Below are 27,387 nucleotides of genomic sequence, written 5' to 3'. Positions count from 1 at the left end.
ATGAACACACACTACTGCAATTTGACATCCTGAAGTTCTCAACCACATTTTAAAAAAAATTAGCAGAAAGAGCACAACCTTAAAAGTATGACCAGTGACCCCTGCACAGAAGCCGGATGGGGTGGCGTGACCTCCACGGCTACATTTATAGTGATTTATAGTACTTTGAAAGCGCGGTCCTTCACTGTCACACAGCAACTCCAGTCTGACCGTCCCTACGCAGACACACTGACACATGGTGAGCGGCTGGCTCTTCCACATACCCTTGTTGAGGACCTTTAAAAGGAGGATTGCTATTCTCCTACAACTTGGGACACAGCTTCAGTGTCTGTCAGTCATTTCCTCAGTAATGGATGCCACCACTGAAGCATCTTGAAGCAAACCAAGAAGCGTTATGTCCTATGGGTGTTACATTTCCCTGAGAAAGTCACACACGGATCCAGCAAATTTATTTATGAGAAAATCTCTCCGCTCCCCTTGGGCCGAGTCTGGGCATCCAGCGGCTGCACCCCAAACGCTGACTCAAACAGCCATTCAATGACAACCTAAAACCTGCAACGAGGCCAGTAAAAAAAGCAAAACTCCAGGAAAGACCCCCATTTTAAGCAGTAACAGATCCAGGAACTGGCGCCGTTTTAAAAATAAGTGACATATGCGTAACAAAAATGTTAATGCTGGTCTTGTTTTTGATATGCCAACAAATTAGATTTCGCATAGGAAAAAAATGATTTAAGCACAGAACCAAAACACTTGCAGATGTGTGCATCAAGAACAGCGAATGTGAAAACTGTCCTTGAACCACATACCTGCAGGAAGCCGCACGTCACATACTCGTCGAAGACTGGCAGACTGGGCCGGCTGTCCCGGAAAATGCGCAGGGTGTAGATCGTCACGATGACAGGCTCCGCCTCCGACTCGTCCACCACTAGAATGTTCACTCGGCTGTTGCCGAGGCCGATGGGGTAGTTGGCCACTCTGTGGAGCACACTCCCCGTCAGCCACGAACACAGGCATCCAACAACCGTCATTAATGCCTTAAAAGTGTTCCGTCTCTGTAAAGGTGAAGAAAGTACAGACCGTAGGGCCACTCGGCTTGCACGAATGTAAACTTGCAGCGTATAATAAATAGGATGGTGATCAACCTGGGACAGGTGTGGCGAGGAATAAATATGACAGGAATTTATTTCAACATTAGAAAACAAAATGTGACTGTGACCACGACTTTGATTCCTGACATGTAACCGTATAGACTAATTCGTAACAGGCATACTTACCCAAGTAAAGCAGCGATTGTCACCGCGTTTACCTCAGATGCTGTACTAATGTACAAATCTCCAAAATGCTCGGAGAACACGAGCGAATGTGGAAGGTGCCGATGGCGGGAGAGGGAAACGTGACTGGAAAGCACACCTCTGGGATGGGTCCCCCGCATACCTCGGACCCCTGCGCTCGTCCAAGCGCACCTGGCAACGGCAGCTCGCCGGCTCCGCCCTGATCCTCACTGTCACCACGTCGAACGGGACCTCTGCCTGGTACTCCTTCACATGCGGGCTAAACGGAGGTGTCAGCGTCAGCTGAGGGGAGGTGTACAGCTGCCTAAGACTTGGCTCCTTGCACTTTTTAACACCTGAGTGGAAAAAGAGAGGAATATAAAGAAAGCTAGCTTTACGGGTTCATTTTTTGTGAGCGAGGAGCTGCAGCGCCATACAATGATGCTATAGCAACAAGGTTATAAAGTTTGATAATGGGAAACGCTATTAAAAATTAAATACGTACACATCGATCAAGCAAAAAAAAAAAAAAACTGCTGAATTATTTGTCAAGAGAACAAATCTAAAAGGGGGAAGAAGGAAAAAAAAAAAAAAAAAAAACCACTACACATACTGCAGACAGACATACTGCCCTGACAAAGAGCAGTCGCAAGTTGAAGTGTCTGGCGTCGGACACTTCGTAGGGTAGTTGCTAAATGCCACCGAAGTGCCGTCTCAAAGGTTACCTCAGAATAGAATTAGCTCTGATCTGAAATTGACTCCGTGATCCAGCGTCAACAAAACGCGGACGCTGTGAGCTTCACAAAGCTCGGACTTATGAAAATTGCATGACAAAGCTCGAATTTATTCGAAAACCACTCGTACGGAGACGCATGACCTGGTGAAAGGAGCGAAAAACCCGGACTTCTGAGCAATGGAAAAACGAAAAAGACGAGTCGTCTTTCCCCCTATTTCGCCCTCTTTTCACCCGCAATATCTACTGCCAACTGTAAGACGTTCTGGGGGATTCATAACGGTACGGGCATCCATCTGGAGTCATGAGGTCTAAATGACCACGTACAGCGATCAAACACCATGAAACGCGGGGCCGTTTTACAGTACCAGGTGCAGCCTGTGCTGCAAACCCTATTCCCTCATGATGTTCGCATATTACCGGATGATAATACTGTACTCTCATCAACATGAGGATGAAGTCAAACCTTCCATGGCCTCCCCAGTCACCACATCAAAACATCTAACCCTTTGCGAGAAGCTGCGGAGCGCAGAGTGCGCGCTCTATCCCTTTTGCAGGAGTTATATGCTTCTACCTCCTTCATCCCCCAAAGATCTAGAGGCCTTTCTTGTTGAAGAATTGTGCAGTATCACACGGCACACAGTTCAGGACTTGTATGACAGCGTTGCAAGATCCGAAAGTGAAATGCATCGACAAACCCGCATGACCGTTACTGTGGCTGTCAGGCAATAAAAGGCTCAAGCGGTTTTCTGGCATCATTACAATCCTTGTCTGGCCGGTGCTCGAGCACGTCCTCGTAAAGCCAACGGCGCCAACAAGGGTTTGGTATTGACCTTGGGGAAAAGGCCCTCCGGAGCTTTTCCTGCCACTGGTCTCAGCGATATGAAAGCAGGGACTTGGCATTGGGTGGAACACAGGGCTGGGGTAAAAGATTGCGTTGGGAGGCTGTGGTAGGTCTCCTGACCGCTCACGCTGAGCACAACAGTGACTCTCCTCAGACACATTTCTGATTAGTAAGTGGCCAGAGAGCATTCAAATTCACGACACGCACCCTCCCAGACAACTCCAAGGGGTCTCAAAAGGACACCAAATTACTATAGCTGTGGCTCCATTTGCTGCCGACACAGAATTTGCCCACAACACACAGCACTAGAAATTTTTTAACAAGCTGATGGTTCGAATGAAAACATGTCAACCACTTCAAAACTGCAGGCAGACCTAAATAAATACACAAATGTCAAGTCGCTGTGGAGAAAAGTATCAGCTAAATAAATACACGTAAATGTGAAGGTCTGCAGCGACTTACAATTTTATGCTGCTTCCAATAATTAACCTGTTTTTTTTTTCTTGGTAATTTTTACCAACGCAATCCAGGGTACTGCAGCAGGAGGTGGGATTCAAACCCGGCTCCTCCGAGTGCATCGTGGCATCAACCACTTCGTCTTAGGCTGCCCAAAATTCCCTGACTCTAAACTGTTTAAGAGCAGGTGCTTGTTCGGTACATAAGAGAAATGGGTGAGAGGGTTCAGCACTCACCGTGGTCGCAGTCCGGTCGATACAGGTCATCTGAAGAGAACAGAAAACCCTTTGAGAATCTTCAAACGTTGTCTACACAAAACCGCATGGGTGGAAAAACGCTTCTCACACGCAAACTTTCAAAATGTCACATCTTTGCTCCCACACACGTCATATCGGTGCTTTTAAAATAACGGATACTGGCTCAGGTAGAGGTGCCGAGGGCTGTAACAATTCACAATTTCACATTTTTAAAATAATAAAGCACTACATGGGGTCCTGGCACAGAAACACAACCTGCAAATCACATCAGCCGAACAACACGCTTTTACCTATAAAATGCCCCGACATACTAAAAACATGTCACACTCTCCTCTAAAACAAATATTTAATTCAATCCAAAACCGTAAAATACAATTACTGAAATGTAATGATTAAACAACAGGAAGTGGGATGAAATATGTCTTTGTTCTTTGCTGGATGAAATGTGTTCTTGACGTCTTTTGCGGAATGACATTCCAGATTTAAAATGCCCAAACTCCATAATCAACGATTTTAGAGCAGGATAAGGTTTTCTGCAAGAGTAACAGCAGATGACGCACAAAATAACTGCTGTAAATGTGTTATATATATATTTTACTGTATTGCTTGCACAAAACATTAAATTAAAAACATTGACAGTAAAGTACAAGAAAACATTTGATTACCATAAACTGAAAAGATACGGATCAAACTACTGTAATATACTGTAAAAAACTAATGTAATATATGTGTGTAACACATACTATACAATTACATACAAAGTTATTTCATCCAGCATATTTTCCATAGATCATCATACTTTGATGTCTTTCAGGCCACATGTTCTCATCAATATTAAATTATGTGTTTTCCAGTGCAACATAGGAACAAACATCTAATGGAGTGTCCACTCCCCATGGCTTCTGCAGTAGTAATTTCATCTGAAATATGTAGTCACCCTTGATGAACCCCCTCCTTCCTCCACCTCCACACACAAACAGCCCTTCCTCTGACAAATTAATGTTCCTGAAAGACTTGAGCACACTGACGACCCTCTCCATAAATAGATCAAGACCCACTGATTTAGTGTTCAGGTATTTTATTGCACACAATTTATACCCATGAGGCGAAGCTGGAAGCATGTGGGATAGGTTACTTACAACCAAGAGCCCACTATTCTGTTCAGTTGACAACAACTGAAATATTCCTCGTGTTGTACCGCTGAGAGACATACTTGAAAGAATGGAAAAAGCGTTAATGACTTCAGCATTTTGTGTCCAAGCAATGAGACGGCTTGTTGGGTTTTGTAGAATACTCTTATGGAGTTTGCCCGAGAGTTTAAAAAACATGCAAGATTTTGATAATTGTTCAAGCAAATGAGAAAACCTGCAGCATATAAGCCAACACTGGAAAGGATTCTTATATTGCACAACCATTAAGAAGTGCTTAACCTGAACTGCTGTATACCTGCCCTACGTAATTGACAAAAGCGTAAAACTTTTCTTACAACAGTGTGGAATTATCAGCTCCTTAGGCTGTCGTATTATCGGTTTAATAATTAGATCAACAAAGACCTTGTCTCACCTGTCTGTGACTGGAAATTCTGGGCAATTCTGGTTGTGTTCCTTCCTCTTAGTTTGTCATTGTCATCAGCCCTACAGGGGAAAAAAATAATTTAACAGACCTTCTGGAACATCTCAATCACAGAGGCAGCCTAATATATCCACAAAGGTTGCATTTATAAGTAATAACATAATATAAACAAAAATCAAATCATACAGACACTTTTGTTCCGATCAAAGACCACTTTCATAATTGCATTCATATTATGCATGCTGCCAGTGACTTGGCGACGGATGTGGCTTAATGTCGAAATGCAGGCTTCTGGAAGTTTCAGTGTTTGCTAGCCTGGTGTTCCAGTTTATTTGCAGCAGATGTTTTCTTTTCTGTTTTTTGTTTTCTTAGATTGAAATACAACAACAGGCCTAGTTATGTCTCTTTCCCGATGGCAAGAAAAGGCAGCAATTGAGGGACGGCGCCGCAATAGTGGGCTCTTTCTCACAGCGCCATCACACCTGCGGAGACCCATAGCACTGACTCTCGCTGCCATGTTTGGACCCCACAACAAAGGCGAGCAGTGCCATTTCCCTCTGGAGGTGACCGAGCTGAGGCTGATGGAAACAGACTGGACCCATTGGACTTGGGGAACAAGGAGGAGCTCAGCCTCCATTCTGGCTTCAGGCAAAAGAGTTCACTGATGACTGTGTAGGTGTGGGGGTTACAAGCAGCGTAGCCTTCACCTCGTGAATCGGTTTGAGCTCTGCTGGACCAGGAAGGAGAGGGCTCCATCCCATGGACCCTTGGCTCTGTGAAACTTTTGGCTGAGCTGGAGCTGGACACCAGAGAGCTCAAGAGAGGGATGTGGATAGAGCTGCCAAGACAAGAGTTAAAGAGCCTATTAGCCTTGAGTAACACCACTACTAATGCAGAGACCCAAAACAGAGATTTACTTAAGAGTAGAATGGAATTCAAATGTGGGTAGAGTACCTATCATGGGGAATGGTGCAATACCCATCTTTACAGTGCTTTTAGAAATGTGCACAGGTACATATACAGATCTAAAATATGTCCAATGTGTGTTTACTACATTGATGTAAAAGGACAAAAGCATCAGCACCAACACAGGCAGGAGTCAACAATGCCATGACCATGGATAAAATATCAAAAGAGCATATACCACTTCAAAAGGCCCAGGCCTTTTAAGTTGTCTCATAAAGTGAAGAAGCAAAGAACCCACACCGGCAGAAAGGCAGAGGTCCCACGTGCTTTTGCAGCCACCGTACTGGTAAGAGAAAAAAAAAAAAAAACGATACATGACATCATCCCCACTGAACACACAGCTTTCAGCAGCAAAAGAGCAGTGAGCTCTCGCTAATAAAATAGCGAATCGAGGAACACGGAACTCCACCTCCTTTATTGCCCCAGCACTGGTGCCAGGAAAAGATGTCAGCACCCTGTCTCGTCTGGTGTGTGTTTGCAGCAGCAAGTTGAGCGTGTCCTCCAGAATGAACTCCTTTAATATCTGGCCCTTGAAATGTGGGTCCTCCAAGTCCTCAAAGTGTAAATCCCCCTGCACCTGTGAGATGGAGCCAAAAAAACACAGAGAAGCCATTACTTGAGCTGGAGAGACAAAACAGGATCACACACTGCCCTCTATTGAAATTTCAGCTTCACGCAAAGAGGATCCATGACAGTGGCTTTTGGTCCAGGTGTCTCCACTATACACTTCTAATATGGGCTGGAATGTACAACTTATAGGGAAACAACGTACATATATGTCAGTACTGCAGACCAACATAACGGTGCAAAAACACAAAATCCCAATTAGGTCTGAATGCGTTTCAATACTTTCGTTAATAATATTGAATGATTCGGCTAACACATTTCTTCAAAGCATCCCACTGTGTACTCATGATCAAGCAACAGTACAATTGCCCCAGGTAAAATACCCTTCTGTATAAATGAATGAAAGTGAAAAGTGAAAGTATCGTACTATAAATTTAAAAAAAAAAAAAAAAAAACCCCACTAACTCACATGAGACAAAAGCAAAAAAGGAAATCAAAAAAAGAAAAAAGATGAACAATATTCACATTTAACATTACTCTTTTGATTTATGTAACATTATTTAAAATCATGCTCCTCGATTCAGCTTGTTCAGTTTTTGCAGCAGGGACCTTGAACTCTGGTGCGTTCATGTGATGCTATACGTGCTATATCTTAATATTTGGAAAGTCAGTTCTGTATATATTAATGGAATTTTTTTTTCTTTGTTTATGTTTGCCAACAAGTGCATTGCTGAGCTCTCTGTATTCAAGTATCCCATAACAGCGAGGGCAGCTGGTGGCGTAGCGGTTAGAGCCGCTGCCTTTGGATCTAAAAGTTGCATATTCAATCTTTACCTTCAGCTGTAGTGCCCTCGAGCAAGGTACTTACCCTAAACTGCTGCAGTAACATTACCCAGCTGTATAAAGGGGTAAATCCTTGTAACTACAATAATTGTAACCTTAACACTGTAAGCTGCTTTGGAGAAAACTGTCAGGTAAATGTATAATCAAAACAGCAAAAAAAAAAAAAAAAAACTTCCTTCTGTAAGATCTGATTCCAAGTGCACCTCTAGCATTTCACAGTGAGACAGAACCACAAATGAAATACAGTACAAAACTATCTTCAAAACAATACCCTGTAGAGTGGGATCACCTGCATATATGGTATATTCATATGACAGCACAGATCAAGAGACACTATGCTCAAGAACAGGTAACCAATTTCATAAATGGAGTTGTTCCAGGGTGTTTAAGTTATCCTATCTGATGGTTCAGCGTTCACACTTTCAATCACGGTGATTGACAAGCAACATCTCGCTAAAGTGCTATAAAAATCATGCAAAAAGCAGCACAGAAATCAGCCTCAGATCAGTTTTAAAAACATGATTTCCTTCATTTGATGTTTCATAAGATAAAGATATGCTCATAAGTTCTTCTGGCAAACTTCAAGGAATACTTGCCCCATGCTTACCTTGATGATTTTAGGTACAAGAGAGCCGCTGAAATGCAGGGTGAACGTCATCAGTTGAAAACAGAGCTGACACCTACATGGAATAAACACGTGTAAAGGTACCGGAGCACGCAGTGACATCTAACAAAACAAAACGGAAATGCATCAACCACAGGACTATAAGCTTGATTTTGAAAATCACTTTGTGTGGTTCACTGAGCCACAAATGTAGATGCTCAGAATGATCTTTAAATCAGACATATGTATGGGGGGGGGAATCAATGCTTCAGCAGAGGATCTGGTGACAAGTGTAACAACAATAATCGTGTAGCAGGTAGAACAGTACTTAGAGCTGCCAACTCTCATTCCAGGCTTCTCTCTTGAACATCTAACCCTGAAGTGACACAGCAAAAATTGCCCAGCTGGACAAATGGATAAATCACTGCGAGTAACTAAATATTAGTTGCTTTTGAGAAAAGGCATCAGCAAAGCAAAATGAACAAATGTAATTAACAGCACATGTTGCCATCATTTCAAATATAACTAGTTACAGTTCTGCACATGGTGCCCATAAACATACTATAAATACCTCTTCTATTAAAAAAAGAAATCCATCATATCATGTCGTGATCTTCACCGTATTTCCAATCAGATTCAGTACAATGGATAACCACTTACAAGACGTTCACCAGCAAAAACAGCACTTTCAGACTAACCAACTGTGCCTCGACAATGAGGCGTCTGCATCTAAAACCCCCTCACCTGTTGTGAAATGCACTTTTCTGTAAGTTACACACCTTCTAAGAGAACAATGCCTGCTAGATGAACAAATGTAAATGTAATGCAAATCTTCCAATGGATCTTAAAAGAGTGACCATCCTGAACCAATGAGGTAAGTTTTGGTGTTTTCCTGGTTGGGACCCCTGGGGGCCTTTAAGGTCCCTGTATTATGGGACTAACCTGATTGGGGGACCAGAATCCTGGCTGGTCATAGATGCGGCAAGTAGCACTGCTCCAATTGCCTCCTTCATGTTGTTCAGGGGCTGAATGTATCTATCAGACCCCAGATGCTTTAAGAAAAAAGCCTGAAGCTGAAAGAGACAGCTAGGACTTAGATCACATCTTTCCATCACATACCCATCTTTCCAGCAATATTTTAAATCATTGATTTTCCTTGTAATCCAAAGCACACCACCAGATGACACCATTGCACCATTTAACATTAATGCAGAAAATTAGCACTGTGCACCATCAAGTTGTAAACCCAAAAATGTTCACCTTTATTTTCTGTTGAATTGACTTGTACCTTAACACTTTCTACATTAGCATTGCTAAAATCCGCTGTCCACCCACTTAATTTTTGATGTGACTAAGGAGTTTTTGATTAAAGAATAAGTTAATAAATATTTTGTACATAAATTAATAATTACATTTGTCAGGAACTGTATGCCCATTTAATTTACATACTTGCAGTCCCTTTCTCTCATTGGCTTCTTTCCTATGTTGCAGTGACAGAAATCTGCCACCAGATGGCAACATAAACAACAGTGAGGGTTGTATGACAGCACTGATTTTTCCAAAAGCCTCATTTAGCATTTTTGCTCAGGGTCAAGATCAGGGCAGTTTCAGTCCAAAAGAGTTGAACACAGAGGGTTTCAAGAATCTACGCTAGATGGCATATACAGCACACAGTGAGAAGAGGCTCTGCAATTCCATCCATGACTGACATGACTCAACAGATTACCAACTCACTGTCCACCTCTGAAAGTTTCTCCTTTTGTCTGGTTTCAGCTTTTATGGCCACTTATCTGCCATGGATGTTTGACTCGGTGGCCTTGGATGAAAGCTGCTGACTCATCTTTATTACATCTTCGCACTTCCATGACAGTTTCACTTATGCCAATAATTCTGCACTTTTGAGGGTTCAAAAATACAATTTAAATAAATCCCTTTAATGCTTCACTAGTTACTTAACACTAAAGCCCACCACCGGACATTTTACTGCAGTGATACTGTGTGCCTGTGCTCCGGGTCATTCCAGGATTGTTTATTTATTCCTTTTAGCACAGGTAGAAGACAATGATAAAAAGCATTACAGGCAGCTGCTAGTGTAGTTGTTACAACTGCTGCTTTTGGACCCAAAACCTGCAGGTCTGACTCTCACCTTCTGCTTGAGCAAGGTATGTACTGAAAACTGCCCAAGTGGAAGTACCCAGCTGTATAAATGGGTAACTAAGTAAATTAACATTGTAAGAGAAAAGCATCAGCCAAATGAATAAATGTAAAAATGTCTTTCATAGAACTTACATGGGATTTTCAGTTAAACCCTCATGGGTTTAAACTGAAAACTGGTCCATGTGCCCCAAGTGCTTGCAGTAAGTCGACTGCCAACAAATTCCATTTTGCCCCGTTAAAGTGGTTCTAACGATGGCAGTTACCTTGGTAGCATGGCCGTTCACGGCAAAAGCCGGCCTGACCGAGGCGGTGGAGTGGAGGAAGGCTGTGAGGGGCGACAGGGAAGTGACAAGGACGTATGCCGTCACTGTGGCGATCAAACTACGGCTCGATGGAGGACTCGGGAAGGGCTCCGACGCGGACCTGCAGGGAGGACGTGCACTCAGTTAGAACCCAGTGGGATCACATAAGGAGCAACTCGTCTACGTCTACACATCACCAAAACCAATGATTTGTACACATGGACATGTGGTTCATCTGTTATACCAGTAATCACAAGTGCTTGTATAGTATGTTACAAAGGAGTGTTAAAAAAAAAAAATTAAAAAAAAATTATTCTTTCAGAGCATACTAACCAGTCATCGTCAATGTGACTATGGTCATCTCTTGATGGAGAATTAAGGGATCTGCAGGCAGAGGGAATTATATGAAGTCCCAGCCCTGACAGAGTGTAGAACACAGAGACAATGAGCACTTAACAGTGTGAAAAGTAACTAACGTTACAGTCCACATAAGGTAAAATAGACGGACAGAACAACACTCGGCGGTGAAACGCAGGAGCTGGTGACATTCCTGACCTCACAGCTGTGCCTGTATTTGCTAATGTTTACAGGTTAAGCAGACCTGTCTTGGATTGACCTCAACTCATTAAAGTAGCGCCTCGGTGGAGCGGAAACCCACTGGAAGGACACCTGTACGGTTCTTGTCCCATTGGAGGCATGAACATACGTGAAGGTTTCTGGAGACAATGAGCTTTTTAAATACACTTTTAAAATATGTGAATAGATGGAAAGACACGAATGTCATGAGTGGCACGAGCCTCAGGGCAGCTGTAACGTATCCACAAATCCCTAAACTAAGAAAACTTGGGGGGGGGGGGGGGGGAATCATACAATAACTGTTCTTGCTCTGTAACACAGCCATATTCACAGACCAAGTGAGGGTCTCGGACAAAGGCATAACTGTAATCCTGAACTAGACTGATTTAGGCACCATTTAGGGAGGACAGACAACTTTAGCAGGATCTCTTTGAACTGGGTCCAAAAAGTCAGTTTTAAAAAAAAAAAAAAAAAAAAAAAAAAAAAAACGAAGGCAATCCAATGAAAGGCGGTGCTTCCCCATCAGGAGGAGCCATTTCAAACCTAAAAAAAACAATGGTTTAGCAAAGAGCCACGGTCCCCATGTGTTCTCCACATGTGGGTTCTTCAGGAAAAACAGTTTAATGACACTGATATTTCACTGAAAAATGTTGGTGTGAAACTAGACATGATGTCCCTCATCTTTGTCTCATAAAAACAAGCTCATCCCATAAACCAGAGACATCCAGTTTACTATAATGGGACCCCAGGCCAAGAGAAAATAAACCCTGATCCTAACCCTCAAACCTGTGAACTGCGTTAAGAGCAATGCCTCTGAGCCCATCTATCTGTGGCTGCCCACACCGTCAACGCTGAACATCAGAGGTGTCACTAAACTTGTAGAAAGAAGAAAGACACTAAAATGAGTGAAATCATTATAATGTAAATATCGTAAAGATTATAGCTGTAAGGCATGGAATATACTGTAGCAATAATAATCTCAAGCACTCAAATTGTGAACGGAAGACTTCAGGCGACAGGAGGGATTTGGAGCCATGCTGTACCTGACACTCGGGAATCTGTCCAAAAACGGCACACACCACCTGCGTCTGAGAACGCCCACGTGACTCCTGGTATCGTGTTCACCTGGGGGGGGGGGGGAAACAGCTCTGCTGGGTTAGACACTGGAGTCCAAGTAAATCAGTCAAACAGCCAAACGACAGACATCGCGGCTCTGGGTTTTGGTCTTCGCCCACCCGAAGAGGGAAAATACACGGTCGAACCATCACCTGCAAAGCACTCCTTGTGATGCAACAGAGGCCAAAGCGCTCGAAGCATAAAGATCAGGAACTCGCTTACCTCCCAGATACTTTTTTTTGTCAACCAGGACATTTGTTATTGAATCCAACATGAGACGACTTCATGGTTTATTCCAAACAACTACCTACTATTATACATTTCTTCACTTTGCCGGTTGCCAGGGAATGTGGCTCGGATGATGTGCGTCAGCGTGACAAAGTGTTACGCGCCCGGGGGCAGCCTTAGCCGCAGCGAGGCGACACACTGGGATTCTCTGTTTTTCCCTCCGATTTGTGCAGGAATGTTTTCCCTCTAATCAAACTGAGGACATCTGTGGGCCAGCTTCTTCTAAAAATATTTTTCTGAAGAATTCAGGAGATCTAATTTCCATGCGGCGTCAGGGAGAGCAGACGAGTGGGCCGCCCGCTCCCGAGTTCTCCTCTCCTCCGTGGCCTGGAGATGCGAGGGCTCCGAGCGGAGCGCACCCGATAAGGGCCCATCGAAAGAAACCTCCCCTTTCCACTGCTTTTCATGTTCCACATGACCCAGTGTCCACTGTTATAAATGCTTGAGGCCAAAAATCTGTTGCCGTTTTGTATTTACATATTTCTTTTTCCCCTGCAATAAACACTCATTCTGGAAGCCCTACCTCTCCAGCCTTCCTGTACCGTACAGTACGTGGTCCATTTATACAGCTGGGTATTTGCTACCAGAGCAATCCGCTAGAACGACAAGAGTAAGCAGAGTAGTGCAGAGTGGGACTGGAAGCTGCAGCCTCTGCGATACCAAGTCAACGTATAGCTCTGGTACAGTACATGCTTCCCCCAGCTGAATACAGTAATACGTAAATCGGAAAAATGACTAATTCCGTTGATGTTTATAGATGCTCGCTCGAAGGAGACCGGAGGCTGAAGACAGGGTTCCTCGTGTCTCCGAGCGATCTCGGGAACTAACGGCGGCTCGCAGACGTCTCACCTGCTGATGAGCCCAAAGGCGGTACGAGGTGGCTCTTTTGTGACAGTCCTTCTCAGAGCCTTGAAGACAGATTAGGATTGCCCACGGTCTGCTACCTGAAACAGCAAGAGGCAGAGAATGGAGAAATGGAAACATAAAAATATCAGATTACTCACATATTTACGTACTGTGCAGCTATATGACATACTGTATACCCTTACATTTCTACTATATTTAATGAATTTCACAGTAGAGATCAAAGAAGTGTAATATATATATAGAGAAAATGTTATTGACAGCCACCCAATATGTTTGGAGATTTTATATGTACACGTTTTTACTCACATGTCATACATAAAAAGAATAATTACGCTTTCACTACACTTGGAGTTCGACAGGGCCTCAACAAATCATGTGGGAGAGAAAAAAATAACCTCCTTTTCGTCTCTGACAGAGTATTGGAATCGGGGTAGCAGTAACAGCTTCAGCTTCTACACCGTGTATGTGTACAAACCATAATCAGTGTGTTGGAGTATCTTCTTAGGTGGTCCTTTCTCAAACAATTTAAAACTGCTTTTGTAACCCTTCAATAATGGAGATGAAAAACTTTTATATAATCTTTTCCTCTGCACCTTCCAGTAAGCCAGGAGAAGGGAACACATCTGTTTTTGATTTCGTCAGTCGGAGCCACCCGAGGAAGCGGCGCAGAGTTTTCGGGGGAGGAATCCGTCCCATCGTACGGTTGCGGAACGAATGAGGGGAAGGTTCCTTCAAACCCGGGTTCGACAGAGAGCTGAACCGATCCTCTCCTTAGAGGGTAGGCCAATCCATCACATGCTCGATCACTGTGTAATAAACATTTCCCCCTGGAAGACACGTTATGTTTTATGTACGACGTGTCGGTTTATTGCTGTTTAAAAAGGATTTCTGCCGTGTCACTCAGCAACTCTGGCACAAGTTCAATGCTGGAGATGAACTGGTAGAGAGCAGCGCTCATCCTTCAAGGCCCAAACAAGCGGCGTCAGTCTGCCTTTCCAATTGACTCGTCAGCCCTGATATGGCATAGGAACTGACCCCTGGTAATGAGGGGCTATTTTTATCGCCTTAAAGGAGTCCCTTGATGAAACGTTATATTATAATAACAGGATGCTGGCTGCTAGCATACAGTGATGGTATGCATGATGGCAGCACCCTGGCAAACGTCTCAACATTTTAAGCTGACTTTTCTCAATGCTAGACGAAGTTAACAGCGACAGCCCTGCTGCTCCCTGATATAAGGGTTGATTTATGTGAAACAAAAGGGAGAATGTCTTTACACAGAAATATCACATCTTCCTTAGAGCATCATATGAGATACAGTAACTTATGATTATTGCATTTAGCTGATGCTTTTCCCCAAAGCAACTTAAAACATTAAGTTTCTCACAAAGATTTAGCCATTTACACAGGTGGGTAATTTTTTACTGAAGCAATTTAGGGTAAGGATCTTGCTCAATGGTACTAGAGGCAGATCTAAAGGCAGTAGCTCTAACCACTACACTACCAGCTGTCCCTGCTTTGAGACATAATAGCATCTCATTATTAAATGAGACAATTTTATACAACTAACAGAAAGATTGAGGAAGACCTACTTAGTCTTAAAACCTTTGACATCTCACAGCACATTTATTTTCACGGCAAGTTCTTTACGCCAGTAAGCTCACACAAATCGGATCGTAGCTCTCACGATCGCATGGAAAGTCAGACCCACCATGTTTTTCTAGGCGAGGAGAAGGAGAGTGTCGAGAAGGCCTTTGAAGCCACAATGACCCTTGTCCTCGGGATGGGGGAGTAAGGGAATGGGGAAGGCAACTGGACAGAGTCCGGGAAATGCCAACATTTTACTTGGACGCTAATCTGAAAGTATAAGCATTCATGCATCACAGATTTAGTAAGTGAAAACTTTGCTAAGCTAATTCTTTGCTGAGAAGACTCTTTGAAGGCCCCTTTTGAAGACCTTGGTAGACCGCAGGACCTTGTTGTGGAGCTGCTGGGCAAGGTGAAGGATCTCCATGCCTAGTGACCCCTGACACTCCTTGAACAGCAAACTGGCTTTTCCTTCTCATGACTAAGAGGTGCGGAAACACGCAGAACTCGGCTTGCTTCGGTCATTGTACAATGAGACAGCAGCCACCTGCTTCACACCTGCAGTAAAGTCATCAATGGGAAATCAAGCAGGAACAGAGGAATAAATCCCAAAACTCATAACTGCTTCAGCGGAGCAACACCAGAGTGTTTATACTTTGGAACTCCATCCAAAATAACATATAGGCATGACTACAGGAACTATGATATATGGAGTGCTCTTATGAAAAAACAAAGCTCATCACCCCTACAGTATTTTACAATGCAGCAAATGGATGCAGAAATGATTGAAAGCCAACCAAAGATTCACTAAACATCGTGTATAACCTGTAAGATGATCTAAACTACTGAAGTGCTACTACTGTCTGATTTTCAGATAACTTATCGTCAGTAATAAAACCAAAAGTATATCAAGGGTGAAGTTGTGAAAGCTGAAGTTAGTGAAAGAGCAAATTCGATGTCTCAACCACTGCAGTGGCCACAATCGTTGTAAACTGAAATGGAGGACAAAGGGAACCTGCTGAGCTACTCACTGACTGCAAGTTCAAGGTAATCCTGATCACGGACTCCAGAAGTTGTGCACGCTCAGTCCTGAAAGAACCTGTCATAAAGCCAGTTCCTACAATGCCTTGCTACCTGGTGGCCCAGTGTCCTGGCGGAGCACGGCGCTGGTCTCGGCGTAGCGATCCAAGCTGACCGAATAGCCGTGCTGCTGCAGAACCCGTTGGTACAGCTGGACCTCTGTGTGGGAGGCCAAGTGCTGGCCTATCAGCACCACCGCTCTGCCGGCCCAGCCGGGTCGGTTGTGCTGGGCTTTGTCCACCTGGAGGGGAACAAAAGATCAGAGCAGATTCGGCAATGGTTCCCACATGACATCTTTAAGGTCTGCATATTCTAAAGTCTAAGCTCCAAAGCTAAAGCTGCAGCTGAGGTTTTGGGTGGAACAGTATGTGCTGCATGTACAACTTAGGCTCCTTAAGCTCTGCATGAAATTCAGTGACTTGAGTAATGTCTTGCACCCCTACTTCTTCCTCCCGAGACATACCACCCTCAGGACTCCAGTCTGGACCAAATTAGGACACAAAAGCCAGGCCACCAGCCACAGACATTTTGGGTGTAGTTTGGAGAATCGGTAGTTTACAACACCCAAGTCTTACTGTAGAAGTTATAAGTGTTTATGATCCTTAGTGTTCCTATCTGACCAGCTTGGCAAGTTTAAACCCTTTTTATTATTTGGCAAATGTAATTTGAATGAGGCATGATTACTAATGATTACCAGCACCAATAGAACATCAATGGAACTTTCAGAGCCAAGCAGGGCGACACGGGGGCACAGCAAGTAGCGCTGCTGTCTCACAGCATCTGGGTGGTGTGACAGGATGTGGGTTGGATCCCTGCTTAGTCTGTGTGGTTTGCCTGTTCTCCCAATGTCTGTGTGGGTTTCCTCCCACAGTCCAAAGACATGCTGTTCAGGTCCCCCCATAGTGTGTGAGTGACAGAGAGAGTGTGTTCTACTGATGTATGGATGAGTGACCCGGTGTAAGTAGTGTATCTAGCAGTGTAAGTCACCGCGGTGAAGATGATGTGTGGGCTGATAACACCATTACCTAGAGTTCATTGGAGGTCACTTTGGAGAAAGTATCTCCTAAATAAATAAATGTAAAAAGACAACGCAGGGCAGACAACAACTGACCTGGACTCAAGAAGGTATCTGCTGAATTGCACCAGACCTGCATAGGGGGACATTATTCAGTGCTTAATGATGGACCCTCGTTGCTCCAATACTCGTAAGACCGTTCAACGGAAAGACCTTAAGATGCCTTGCAATGAAACAAATCAAACAATTCCACGTCTGCCCAAAGAAACAGCACTGCTATATTTCACATTTCATGCTGCCTTGAGAAAAGGCATCAACTAAATAAAAAATTAAGTATGATGCAGGCAATTAATTGCATTTTGGCCATTTGTAAAAATGCAGCCTGGAATTAGCACACTGATGAATGAAGAGACCTCCACACCGGAAACCATCGGGCACCATCGCTAACATATTCCATTTGTTACGATCGCTCCGCTGCCTCGCCCTGCTACGAAGCAGTCGCAAGGATTCAGTGGACGATGTCAATCTACGACTCGCCTTTAAAGAGAATGTGTCACTCTCCTTTTTACCCTCCCTCAGTAGAGATAACTGCCAACATCTGCCTTTTTCCTTCAAAAAAATCCAACCAATCAAAACACATTTCCTAAACCCCACGTCCGTGTACACGAGCATACGTCCGTAAATCTGCCACAGTGAACTGTGTTTCAGATGTATCGGGATTCTCTCAGCGGCTCGATATTTCAACAGGGCTCTTCAACGGAGGAGGCGGGAGAGAGAGAAAGTAAACCGCATCATAATCCTGCACTAATCAGAGGTACTTTAGGTGGGCCTTTCTCACATCTCTGAAAAGCCATCCCATGGTACGTGCACTTACCGTTACAGCTCTGCACACTTTCTGTATACAGCTTCTCGAACCCAGAATTTTCCCTGGTGAAATTAATACTTTTTTTCGCGACACGTTGCATTGACTAGCAAAAAGCAGTAAAATATATCAAATATAATCGTATCTAAGTAATAAAAGAACATTCTTGCCCTCCCCCCGCAGGCTCATGCACACAATTTGTGGTGCAGGCGCTGCCAGTAAGCGCTTCCATCTGGGAATCTCAGAAAGGAAGCTTACAATACCAGTCCATTCCAGCCCCTTCAGGCTCTGCTCACAACCCCAAACATGCAATTATTTTCCAGGGCTAATTTTCTCTAGAAATGGGCTAAATTCTTGCGAGATAAACTGTTATTTTAGTGCCCCACTTGCTGACTCAAAGAGCGGGCAAAGCGTTCTCTGCTATAACCTCTCGTAATCCTCTTTCAAGAAGCCACATCTAATGATGAAAAGAGCAAAAGTTACCGCAGCGTCAAAGGCAGAGCTAAAACTGAATTTGTTTTTAGTTACACGCCACACAGGCAAAATGCATTTTTAAACAACAGAATTACTTCTGACTGGCGTAATGCAATGTGCTTTTAATTTAAAATAAATAATTTAAAAAAAAAAAAAAAAAAATCACCGTTACGAACATGCAACGATGCATTTAACACCATAATTTGGGTGCACGAGTTCAGCTTCTGAGCGACACCTGGGGGCTGTGTGCTGCACCGGTCTCTGATCCAAAGCGTCACATGTGACACGTGCAAGACCTTGTCGCAAGGGCCACGGGGTAAAGAATTTAAGACTTCCTGCCTCCGTGAAGCCGTTACGCATGAGGAAAAGGAGCCTGGGAGCTGCCAGGGGCAGACGGCGGACAAACTCAAATGCGCACTTGGACAATGGTTAGCATTATCATGACCACAATCACATGGGTACAAAGCGACTTCTGTACCAACAGGCAGAAGTGTGTGCAAAGCTTCAGTATTCAAACAAAACAGAGACAGGTCCCCCCTTTCCCGAATGTTGTTTGTTGGGGGAGGTACATTTATCACATTAGCAAACAAATGTGACATTTTCTTAAAAGTGGCAATCCTCATATCATAAAACATCTCACAACTTTAGCCAAACATATCATTACTGTGAAGAAGTCTTTTTAAATAACCAGATGATCAGCTGTGACAACAGAACACCTCTGGGAGCAGCTGCAAGGGTCTTCTGACCGCGGTAGGCCGGCATGCATGCTACCAAATACCACACTGACCTTGTTATAAATAATACTACTATCTTTACAATTCAAGGCCCACCGATGCATCCTGTGCCCATAAGGTCAGGCCTTCGACTCTCAGAGTGGACAGATGTCCCCGAGTCACCGAGATGCTGGTCTTCTACCCTCCATCCCCTTCTGCACCCAGCATCCCCTGGGGAGAACGCTTTCAACAGGACAGCTTTGAGTCCACCGGAAATCACCATCAATCCGCGGTTAGACTGTCCTTAGTCTGAAGGAACAGCAAAGCAACGAGTTGGTCGGCTGAACTCCGCACTGTGAAATACTCTACATGTATGAGAATGCTGCCACACAAACTTACTCACACTTTAGACAGTCTGGTGTGGGACAATATAAAGCATGCAGACAGGAGGAGGAGGAGAGCTGCACAGTAGTCCATGAAGTTATTCTTAATATTCACGTGCTCCACACCGTGTTGTCAGGCTTAAACAAAACCAAAAAAAAAAAAAAAAAAAAAAAAAAAAAAAAAAAAAAAAAAAAAATTCTACAGCTCCTGTACACACACACACAAAATCACAAATGAGCTGGAAAGAAGAAAATATCTGTACCGATCAAGTGTGATTCAGCTTACAGACAAGTTTCACAAAATTATGAATTTTAAATGCCTTATCAATATCAGTTAGGTTTGGTGGCTTGGGAAGGTATTTAAAATATTGCAGAGAAAAATATTAATGCATCATTTTATTATGCAATAACATATCTGATTTTGTCAAGGGTGTGAATACTTTTGCAAGTTGCTGCATAATAATATTACAATTTGTCAATAAAAAGGGTCGTGGTGCTACAGTGGATAAAGCTGGTGCTTCGCAGCTCCTGAGCCTCTTGACAGGCATGGTTTGGAGTCCAGCTCAGGATAGGTGGAGTTTCCATATTTCTCCCCGCATTTGCACCCAACATACATGGGAGATGACATTGGCAAACCACTCCCATTCCTCTTTTGCCTAGAAAACCACACTCTTGGCCGTGAGAGTCAGAAACGACTGGCTGACACTTCCACACACACAGTTGATACGGCACAAAAAAGGAAGGCGAAAAAACATTTATTTAAATCTTGTACTGAAAATGTTAAATGCAAAAACTGATAGACTAATGTAAAGTAAATCAGCAAAAAGGTTTTTAAAAGGTGCAATTTTAGAGAACTGAACAAGAACTGCATACAAGGGGCAGTTGACTGTTTCTAAGCATCTTGGAGAGAATCATGGTGGTGTGTTTTTTGTTGTTGCTCTAAAGGGGCTGGAAGGGCCCCAGGCTCCAGCTATTTGTCCACTCCGAGCCGATCCCTCCCTCGGTAACTGGCAAAGGACTTGGCACAAAGTTTTTTTTTAAACCGTCTGACAGGATGTGGCCTTTTGTAACCACAGGCTCCAACAGACAAAAAATTCAGGCCTAGGATAAATATACCACTGCAAGGGTAAGCAAGAAGCCCTAAAACCACACTCATCGGCAGCGTAAAATCCCAGCTCCAGTCACACTAGTATAAAAGAGTGATGCAAAAAAAAAAAGTATATTATTCATAACACATTTGCATAGTAATAGTTAACCTTGTAATTAGACTCACATGAGCAAACTGAAGAATGACTTTTATGGCGATTGAGCGCAGGGGAAAAATATGTTTAAGTAGATACGGCATGAATGGTGAAACCCCCAGAAAGCTTTTAAACTGATAAATGTTCCCCATTTTAACATTGTCTCTTTCCTGATGCACTTTTTCATTTAGTTTTTCACAGGTAAAACTGTTTTGGAACATGTCAAACAAGTGCTCATCAGTGGACACCGCATTAGTTCAGCTGGACGTTGTTTTTCGCCGAGTATGGCGATGTGGAAAAGCCATCCAAAAACGTGCCCTTTACATAAGAGGTTCCCCACCATGTGGATCCAATGAATTCTGGCACTCCTGGAATGCTTATTAAAGACCTTTTAGCAAGGCGAAAACAGCAGTGGACCATATATACCCAACTGACAGGGCTCCGAAAAAAATCACCCAATTTTAAACGCACATTTCAGAAAATACAACTTAAGTGTAACCGAGTTCTAAAGGATTTCCTCTAACTTTCACAGGCTGTTCCAGGAAGGTCAGCCAGTCTGAATGGGACTGTCAAGATACTGGAAAGGGTCCAGAGGGAGCAGAGTTCTGGGATAAAACCTCAGTCCAGTCTCAGCCACGAGGAGCACGCCAACTACCCGCAGTCTAAGTCATCCTGTTCACCTCCCATTACTTACACTTGTAACTGTGCAAAGTGGGATCTGTCCAGCCGCCTAGAAAGGCAAAAATACCAAACTCGGAGACACCAGTCCTGTGGAAATGCTCTTTAGCATGGTCCCGGCACAGCGGAAAACCAGCAGTTCAGTTCTGCTCTGCTGCCAATGCACAAGTATCAGAATATCCCACACAAAGGAACACAGTAAAGCTATGAGAATGACTGCAGAAAGCCCATCGTAGGATGTTTAAACTGAGCGTATGCACAACAGCAATGGGACGCAGTCAGAATAAGATCCGAACACTACCGACGGCTTTATATGACATTGTTTTACACCAAAATCCAAATCATGAAGACTGCAAACCACTACTGCACTGGTATCTACACAAATGGTTTAATTCAGCAGTTCTGAAACATCTCCTCAACATCATCATCAAACCCCTGACTACTGGAAACAGCTGGGCTTCTGGAAGGATGGGACATGAACAGGATGAACAGAGGGAGCAACAGAGAAGACTGAAAAATACTGCTGTGATTTTTCTGCCATCTAAGAAAAAGGTAACTTCAAAGTTCCTTGAACCAAACATGAGTGGGTAATCTTGGACGAGAGTCGCCATTATCCTGGAGCACCCTTCCGTTTGCTGCATCATCGGAGGAAGATGATCATTTAGAACAGCACCGTGACATTCCCCATCGGTCAAACCATCGAATAGAAACAGCAGAACTGCTGTGCTGCAAGAACACACACCCCACGCTCTTACGATCTTCCAGGCCATTGGGGGCTACCGAAACCCTTAGGATGCAAGAACTCGCCAGATCATAACACTTTACACCCCTGTTGTAAAAGCCAGTGCGTACGGTCGCTGTACTGATAAAAGGGACCTCCTCGTCTTCAAAAAGCATTACCGGATGTTATGGTCATTCTTACGTTTAAACTAACAGCTAAATGCCGAGGCATCTTTGCCAACCACAATAAACATTTCGTCCTGCTTTTTCTCCAACAAAGTGTCCCTCCCAGCCAACACCCCGAATGAGATCACTGATGAAACTTCCTCGAAGAGTGCAAGCGATAGCTCTGCGCTGGTAGACGGGTTTCGTAGGGCCCGCCGAACGATCGCTAAGGCGCACTCCCATTCTGAAGCACGCATCTCCTCTCGCTAGGTCACAACACGGGATTAAGGGAGCAGCCCAACAATGTAGAGGCAACGCCCGAGATACGAACGTTCTACTGATGGAAATTTGAGTTTATGAAGGACACAAATTTATCACCCCTTTTTATCGGCGTACGAAATCTCGCAATCGCGAAAAACACTGGGGGACAAGTAACTATGCCGACAAACGGCCAATTTCATCATTCAGATTCTCCTGTACGCTCACGGTTGAGAGAGGCAGGAACCGTAGCATCAGGTGGTCATCTCGACAGCGAGGGTACGTGTTTGGTCAGCACCTCTCCGCTAGTACTGTCATTCTAACTCTTCAGTGCATCATGGCTACTCCAAGAGGGGGGAAAAACTCAAATGTGAAGAAAGTGGAAAGATGCATCACACACGTGCGCCCTCTCTCTCTCTCACACACACACACACATATACACAAAATCAACAACTTGGAGTCACGGGTTCACCTGAAACCTCTTTGGGAGCAAACCCCCACAAACGCGGGAAGAACGTGCAAACCCCCCACAAACCGAGCGGGGATCGAACTCGCGTTGAATCTAACCGCCGTTAGACACCGTGTCATTTTGTCCTTGCATTGTTTCATACATTTCTTTTATCTTTTCCATCAGTGCATAGAAGGCTGAATAAATACATGAACACTGAACACAATATGTATGTTTGTTCTGTGAGCGTTTGAGCGTACGGTATGTGGGAACTCGGAAAGAGGCGAACGAGCCCAGATAGTCAGATGTACAATAACAATAATAAACCCATGAAGTATTACAGGGTGATTAATGAAGGGAAACTGCCTTGTTATGTTGTATTATGATAACGACTAGTACCTGTTGAAGTAATTCTGCCCAGTTTAAAGGGATTTGGGATATTTCAGCATAAATGAGTGTCAATGGGTGATATTAAAGCATAAATGGGTCTCACTCAGTAATGCATGACAAGTTTTGCCACTGAAAATAATGGTAATTATAACAAGTTATGAAAGTCCACCTTATGAAGGGCTTTGCTAGAACGTACCACCTTCTTAAGGCAGGGAAAGACTGTATACACGATAAGTGTCCTGCCTGGAAAAGTGTATTTAGCGTTTATATTCATTAAGCTTTACTTAAACCCTTTGGACTATATTGGTGCTGTATGGCTGTTGCTTGAACTCCTGTTTTTAAGAATGACTTTTTTTAATTATTACTATAATTTTCTTACTTGTCAGCACTGTAGCACAGCAACATTGTTACCAGTGGTTAATCATCACAGTACATTAAAGAAAGACCTGAAAACAACTTTCATCAATATTTCTAATTGCCGAATACGGGTTTCGTGCGGGGGGGGGGGGGAAGTTCTGCTGCGAACTCTACACTGAAGGCTTCCCACGGATATTGAACTGTATGTATGAGGACCCCTCCCACACATCACTATCTCAGAACGCAGATTCAGGGGAAACGGATGGACAGTCGTTACCCTCAATCCTGGGTAAAAAGTATGTAATTTGGTTGCAGAACCTGGGGCCACCCAACGCATATACACACATCCCTGCTGAGAGAAGGAATGCAGAGGGCAGGACCTCCCAATACCTCCTTTTCAATGGTCTGAAGATCATACTGGTGAAAAGGTTGCTCCTCGTGTTTCAACTGGGCTTATTATTAGGGCACCGCAGGCCCTGCAGTAAATTACACAGCCCACGACAGCGTGGTGCGCACGGACAACTCCGCACCCTCACGTGAAGCGACATGAAGCATGAACTAATCTTGCTCTGCATGTGTTGTGCCGTCTCTTACGCTATGCTCCTCGCATCTGAGGACAGTAATGAACAATACGTGGTGGTGACTGGCTCTACCTCGAATCCAGATGTTCTCAATAACCATTTCTTGATGACTCATAATTGTGAAGTCTCCTTTTCTGTCAACACAAAAATGCTGAGTATCATGACATTCGCATATATGTGGACAGCTGGTAGCATAGTGGTTAGAGCTGCTGCCTTTGGACCCAGCAATTGCAGGTTTGATTCTCAGCTGCAGTACCTGTTAACAAGGAACTTACCTTAAATTGCTCCAATTTAAAAAAAAAAAAAAAAAATTAATAAAAAATACCCAGTGTGCTATGCATTGTAGGTCAACTAACATTGTAAGTTGCTTTGGGGAAAAGTGTCAGCTAAATGAATAAATGCAAGTACATCTTATTTCTCCAACTGAACTCTTCCAAAGCGAGAAACAACTGTATTTCCAAATGTCTAAGCTGCAATTGTGCTGAATTTACTGTGCTCCTGCGATGTTTCTACAGAATCCTAAAAACATTTCCCTGTAAGAATCATGCAGTATGTTTAAAAATCACACCGGTATTGTGTTTTAAATGTTTATGGTTTTGGGTACAGATTGGTAATTTTAGTGCTAGACTGTAAAGAAATGAGCGATGCACAGTTCGCATTACCACCATTCGGGGACCTATACCAGAAGCATAAGTCATGAAGGTAAACCCTGGATGGGATGCGAGTCCATCACAGGGAAATAGTTGTCTGTCTGTGTGTGTGTCTCTCTCTCTCTCTCTCACACACACACACACACACACACACACACACACACACAATCCCAGAGGCACAGGGTGCTTTGCTAGACAAGGTACACTCTAGATGAGGTGGAAGCCAGTCCATTACTAGGTCACCCACACTAGGCCCTAGGGACAATTTAGATTCACTTAACGTCTTTTAACTGTGTGGGGGAGGAAACCCACGATCCACAGAGAGAACCGAGCTGGATTTCAATCCACATCCCAGGCAGAGAGGAGAGAGAGAAGCGCTACCCGGAACCCCACAAACAACAGGCTTGTGTCACCAACAAACAAGAAAGAAAAAGAGGGCGACGCGACAGAAAGGCTGCGGCTGCTCCCGCTCCCACGTGGACGCTGCGCGCTGTGACAGGGCGGCGCGCGCGGGACCTCCGCGCTCACGCGACGTCCAAAAATACCCACACCCACGGAGAAACGACGTCCGGCAAAGCAGTGTGTGTCGCTCAGCTCCGCGGAGGACAATCGGACGTCGAAGATTCTCGGTCGAACCACGTCCGCTATTATTAAACAGAAGGGAACGAAACGCGTCGCGCGCTCGTCACTAACTAATGAGCGCGTTGGGCACCGCGCCGCGCCCCGCGCCACCTGCGTGAGCCGGAGCTCAACTTTCACAAAACACACACACGTCACCGTACCAAAGTAAAGTGGCGCATTCGTCAAAACGAATCAAACGCTTCATGTGAAAGAAAGAGGGGTAGTACTGGAAAAAGTAGTACTGTAGAGTAGCAGTAGCGTGAGGAGCTCCACGAGGTGTTACTTACTGAGGGGTGCAGAGAGTGGTCGGAGTGGTTAGAACTGCTGCCTGGCTTGGTCCAAATAATCAGCTGCACGCAGCTCAAGTTGATGGACCGTCCATCCTTATTAAATTTGGAACTCAAAGGTCTTAAGTCAGGTGGGGGATGTGGAAATATATTATTTATACATTTCTGTTCATCACTCACGTGTGTGCGGTTGTGCAGCCAAGTCTCGAGAAGAGGAACGAGGCGCTCCGGGTGTTTGAGGAGCAGCTCCTGGAAGCGGCTCTCCGCACTCGGTTCCGAGCGGTTCCCCTGGAGCGGCGGAACCGGTTTGAACCGACCGCGGAGCACCATCAGGGTCTGGTAGAACACGCAAATGACCACCCCCGAGAGCAGCACGGGGCGTGGGAAACACCGCGGACACCGCGTCCACAGGCGTCGGAGGAGGACGACCATGATCCCGGAGACGTCGGACCGCGCGCATAACATTCAAAACGTTAAAAAAAAGAGGAAGGGCGAGGGGGGGGAAATCGTTAAACAGACCCGCTGGGTTCGTACGCATCCCGCCCAGAGAGCTCCAGGAGAGCGCGCGGGGCGGGCACGCGATGCTTCGTTTCCATCTTATCCCCCAGGCAACTGTCCCGGTTCTTTCTCAAGGGTTAGGAGAAAAGTGCGTCGCGGAGTCGCTGAAAAGTGTCCGACGCTCGTGCTGTCACTTCATTTCACGGAGAAAATGAACCAAAAATAAGCGAGAGAGAGAGTCCACGGTTTGTTGTGAGAAGTTTCACTCAGCGAATGTGCGCCGCGAGCCGCGCGCGCGCTCTCTGCTGTCGGGGGAAAACACCTCTGTCTCTCTCTCTCTCTCTGTGTGTGTGTGTGTGTGTGTGTGTGTGTGTGTGTGTGTGTGTGGAGCGCGCGGCGAATACGGTGCCTTTGCTCCGCTTCCCACCTCGAGAAAGAAGAGCGCTGGACGTGGAAGTGGACCTGCCTCTGACCTCCTCCTCCCCGCGGGCAATTCCGTCCACGGCGGGATCCCCACGCAGTCAATCAACACTGGCACGTGAGACGGAGCGTCTTCCTCCAAGTTTTTTCCGAGAGGCCCAGGGTTCGAGTGCGGTGGGAAGGGCGCGTGTGCCGCGCAGAAACTCGACCCACCTGGTGTCTGTTAAGCCCAAAAGAAGTAAACAGTCACTTCCTATATGTGAGGGACCACTTGGCCCCGGTACAGGACTCACGAGACGAGTACAGTGCAGTACAGGACAGTGTAAAGAGTAACGTAACGGTTCATCTGGAGCGGGACCTTAACTATTTCTGCAGGACTTCCGAGCGAAAAAGTACTTTTTCCTGGTGGAAACTAGCCACGTGCATTTTCTTATCAATGGCACGCAGCTGTGAGATAACATCCACACAAACGGATAATATTAATTTATATACAAATAGGAACATCGTGCGTGGCAAATCTCACACCTTTGTTCAGCTCGA

The 27,387-nt window shown here is 44.6% G+C and overlaps 1 protein-coding gene across 1 annotated transcript in view; it reads right to left on the bottom strand.

Moving 5' to 3' along the window:
• cped1 (cadherin-like and PC-esterase domain containing 1) overlaps positions 1-26,719 on the bottom strand; it is a 50,633-nt gene extending 23,914 nt beyond the window's left edge. The window contains exons 1-15 of the mRNA XM_018729775.2: positions 26,110-26,719; positions 16,141-16,327; positions 13,402-13,496; positions 12,192-12,273; positions 10,906-10,990; positions 10,534-10,693; positions 9,056-9,186; positions 8,117-8,189; positions 6,509-6,676; positions 6,278-6,382; positions 5,841-5,971; positions 5,125-5,195; positions 3,541-3,570; positions 1,435-1,627; positions 807-975 (exon numbers count right to left, since the gene is read on the bottom strand). Coding sequence (XP_018585291.1) covers positions 807-975; positions 1,435-1,627; positions 3,541-3,570; positions 5,125-5,195; positions 5,841-5,971; positions 6,278-6,382; positions 6,509-6,676; positions 8,117-8,189; positions 9,056-9,186; positions 10,534-10,693; positions 10,906-10,990; positions 12,192-12,273; positions 13,402-13,496; positions 16,141-16,327; positions 26,110-26,394 — 1,965 coding nt within the window. The 5' untranslated portion in view covers positions 26,395-26,719. The remainder of the gene's footprint in view (positions 1-806; positions 976-1,434; positions 1,628-3,540; positions 3,571-5,124; positions 5,196-5,840; positions 5,972-6,277; positions 6,383-6,508; positions 6,677-8,116; positions 8,190-9,055; positions 9,187-10,533; positions 10,694-10,905; positions 10,991-12,191; positions 12,274-13,401; positions 13,497-16,140; positions 16,328-26,109) is intronic.
• Between the last annotated feature and the right edge of the window lie 668 nt (positions 26,720-27,387).

Source organism: Scleropages formosus, chromosome 21, assembly GCF_900964775.1.
Source record: "Scleropages formosus chromosome 21, fSclFor1.1, whole genome shotgun sequence".
Lineage (NCBI taxonomy): Eukaryota > Metazoa > Chordata > Actinopteri > Osteoglossiformes > Osteoglossidae > Scleropages > Scleropages formosus.
The sequence above is the reverse complement of the archived record's forward strand: the minus strand, read 5'-3'. Positions and strand labels throughout refer to the sequence as shown.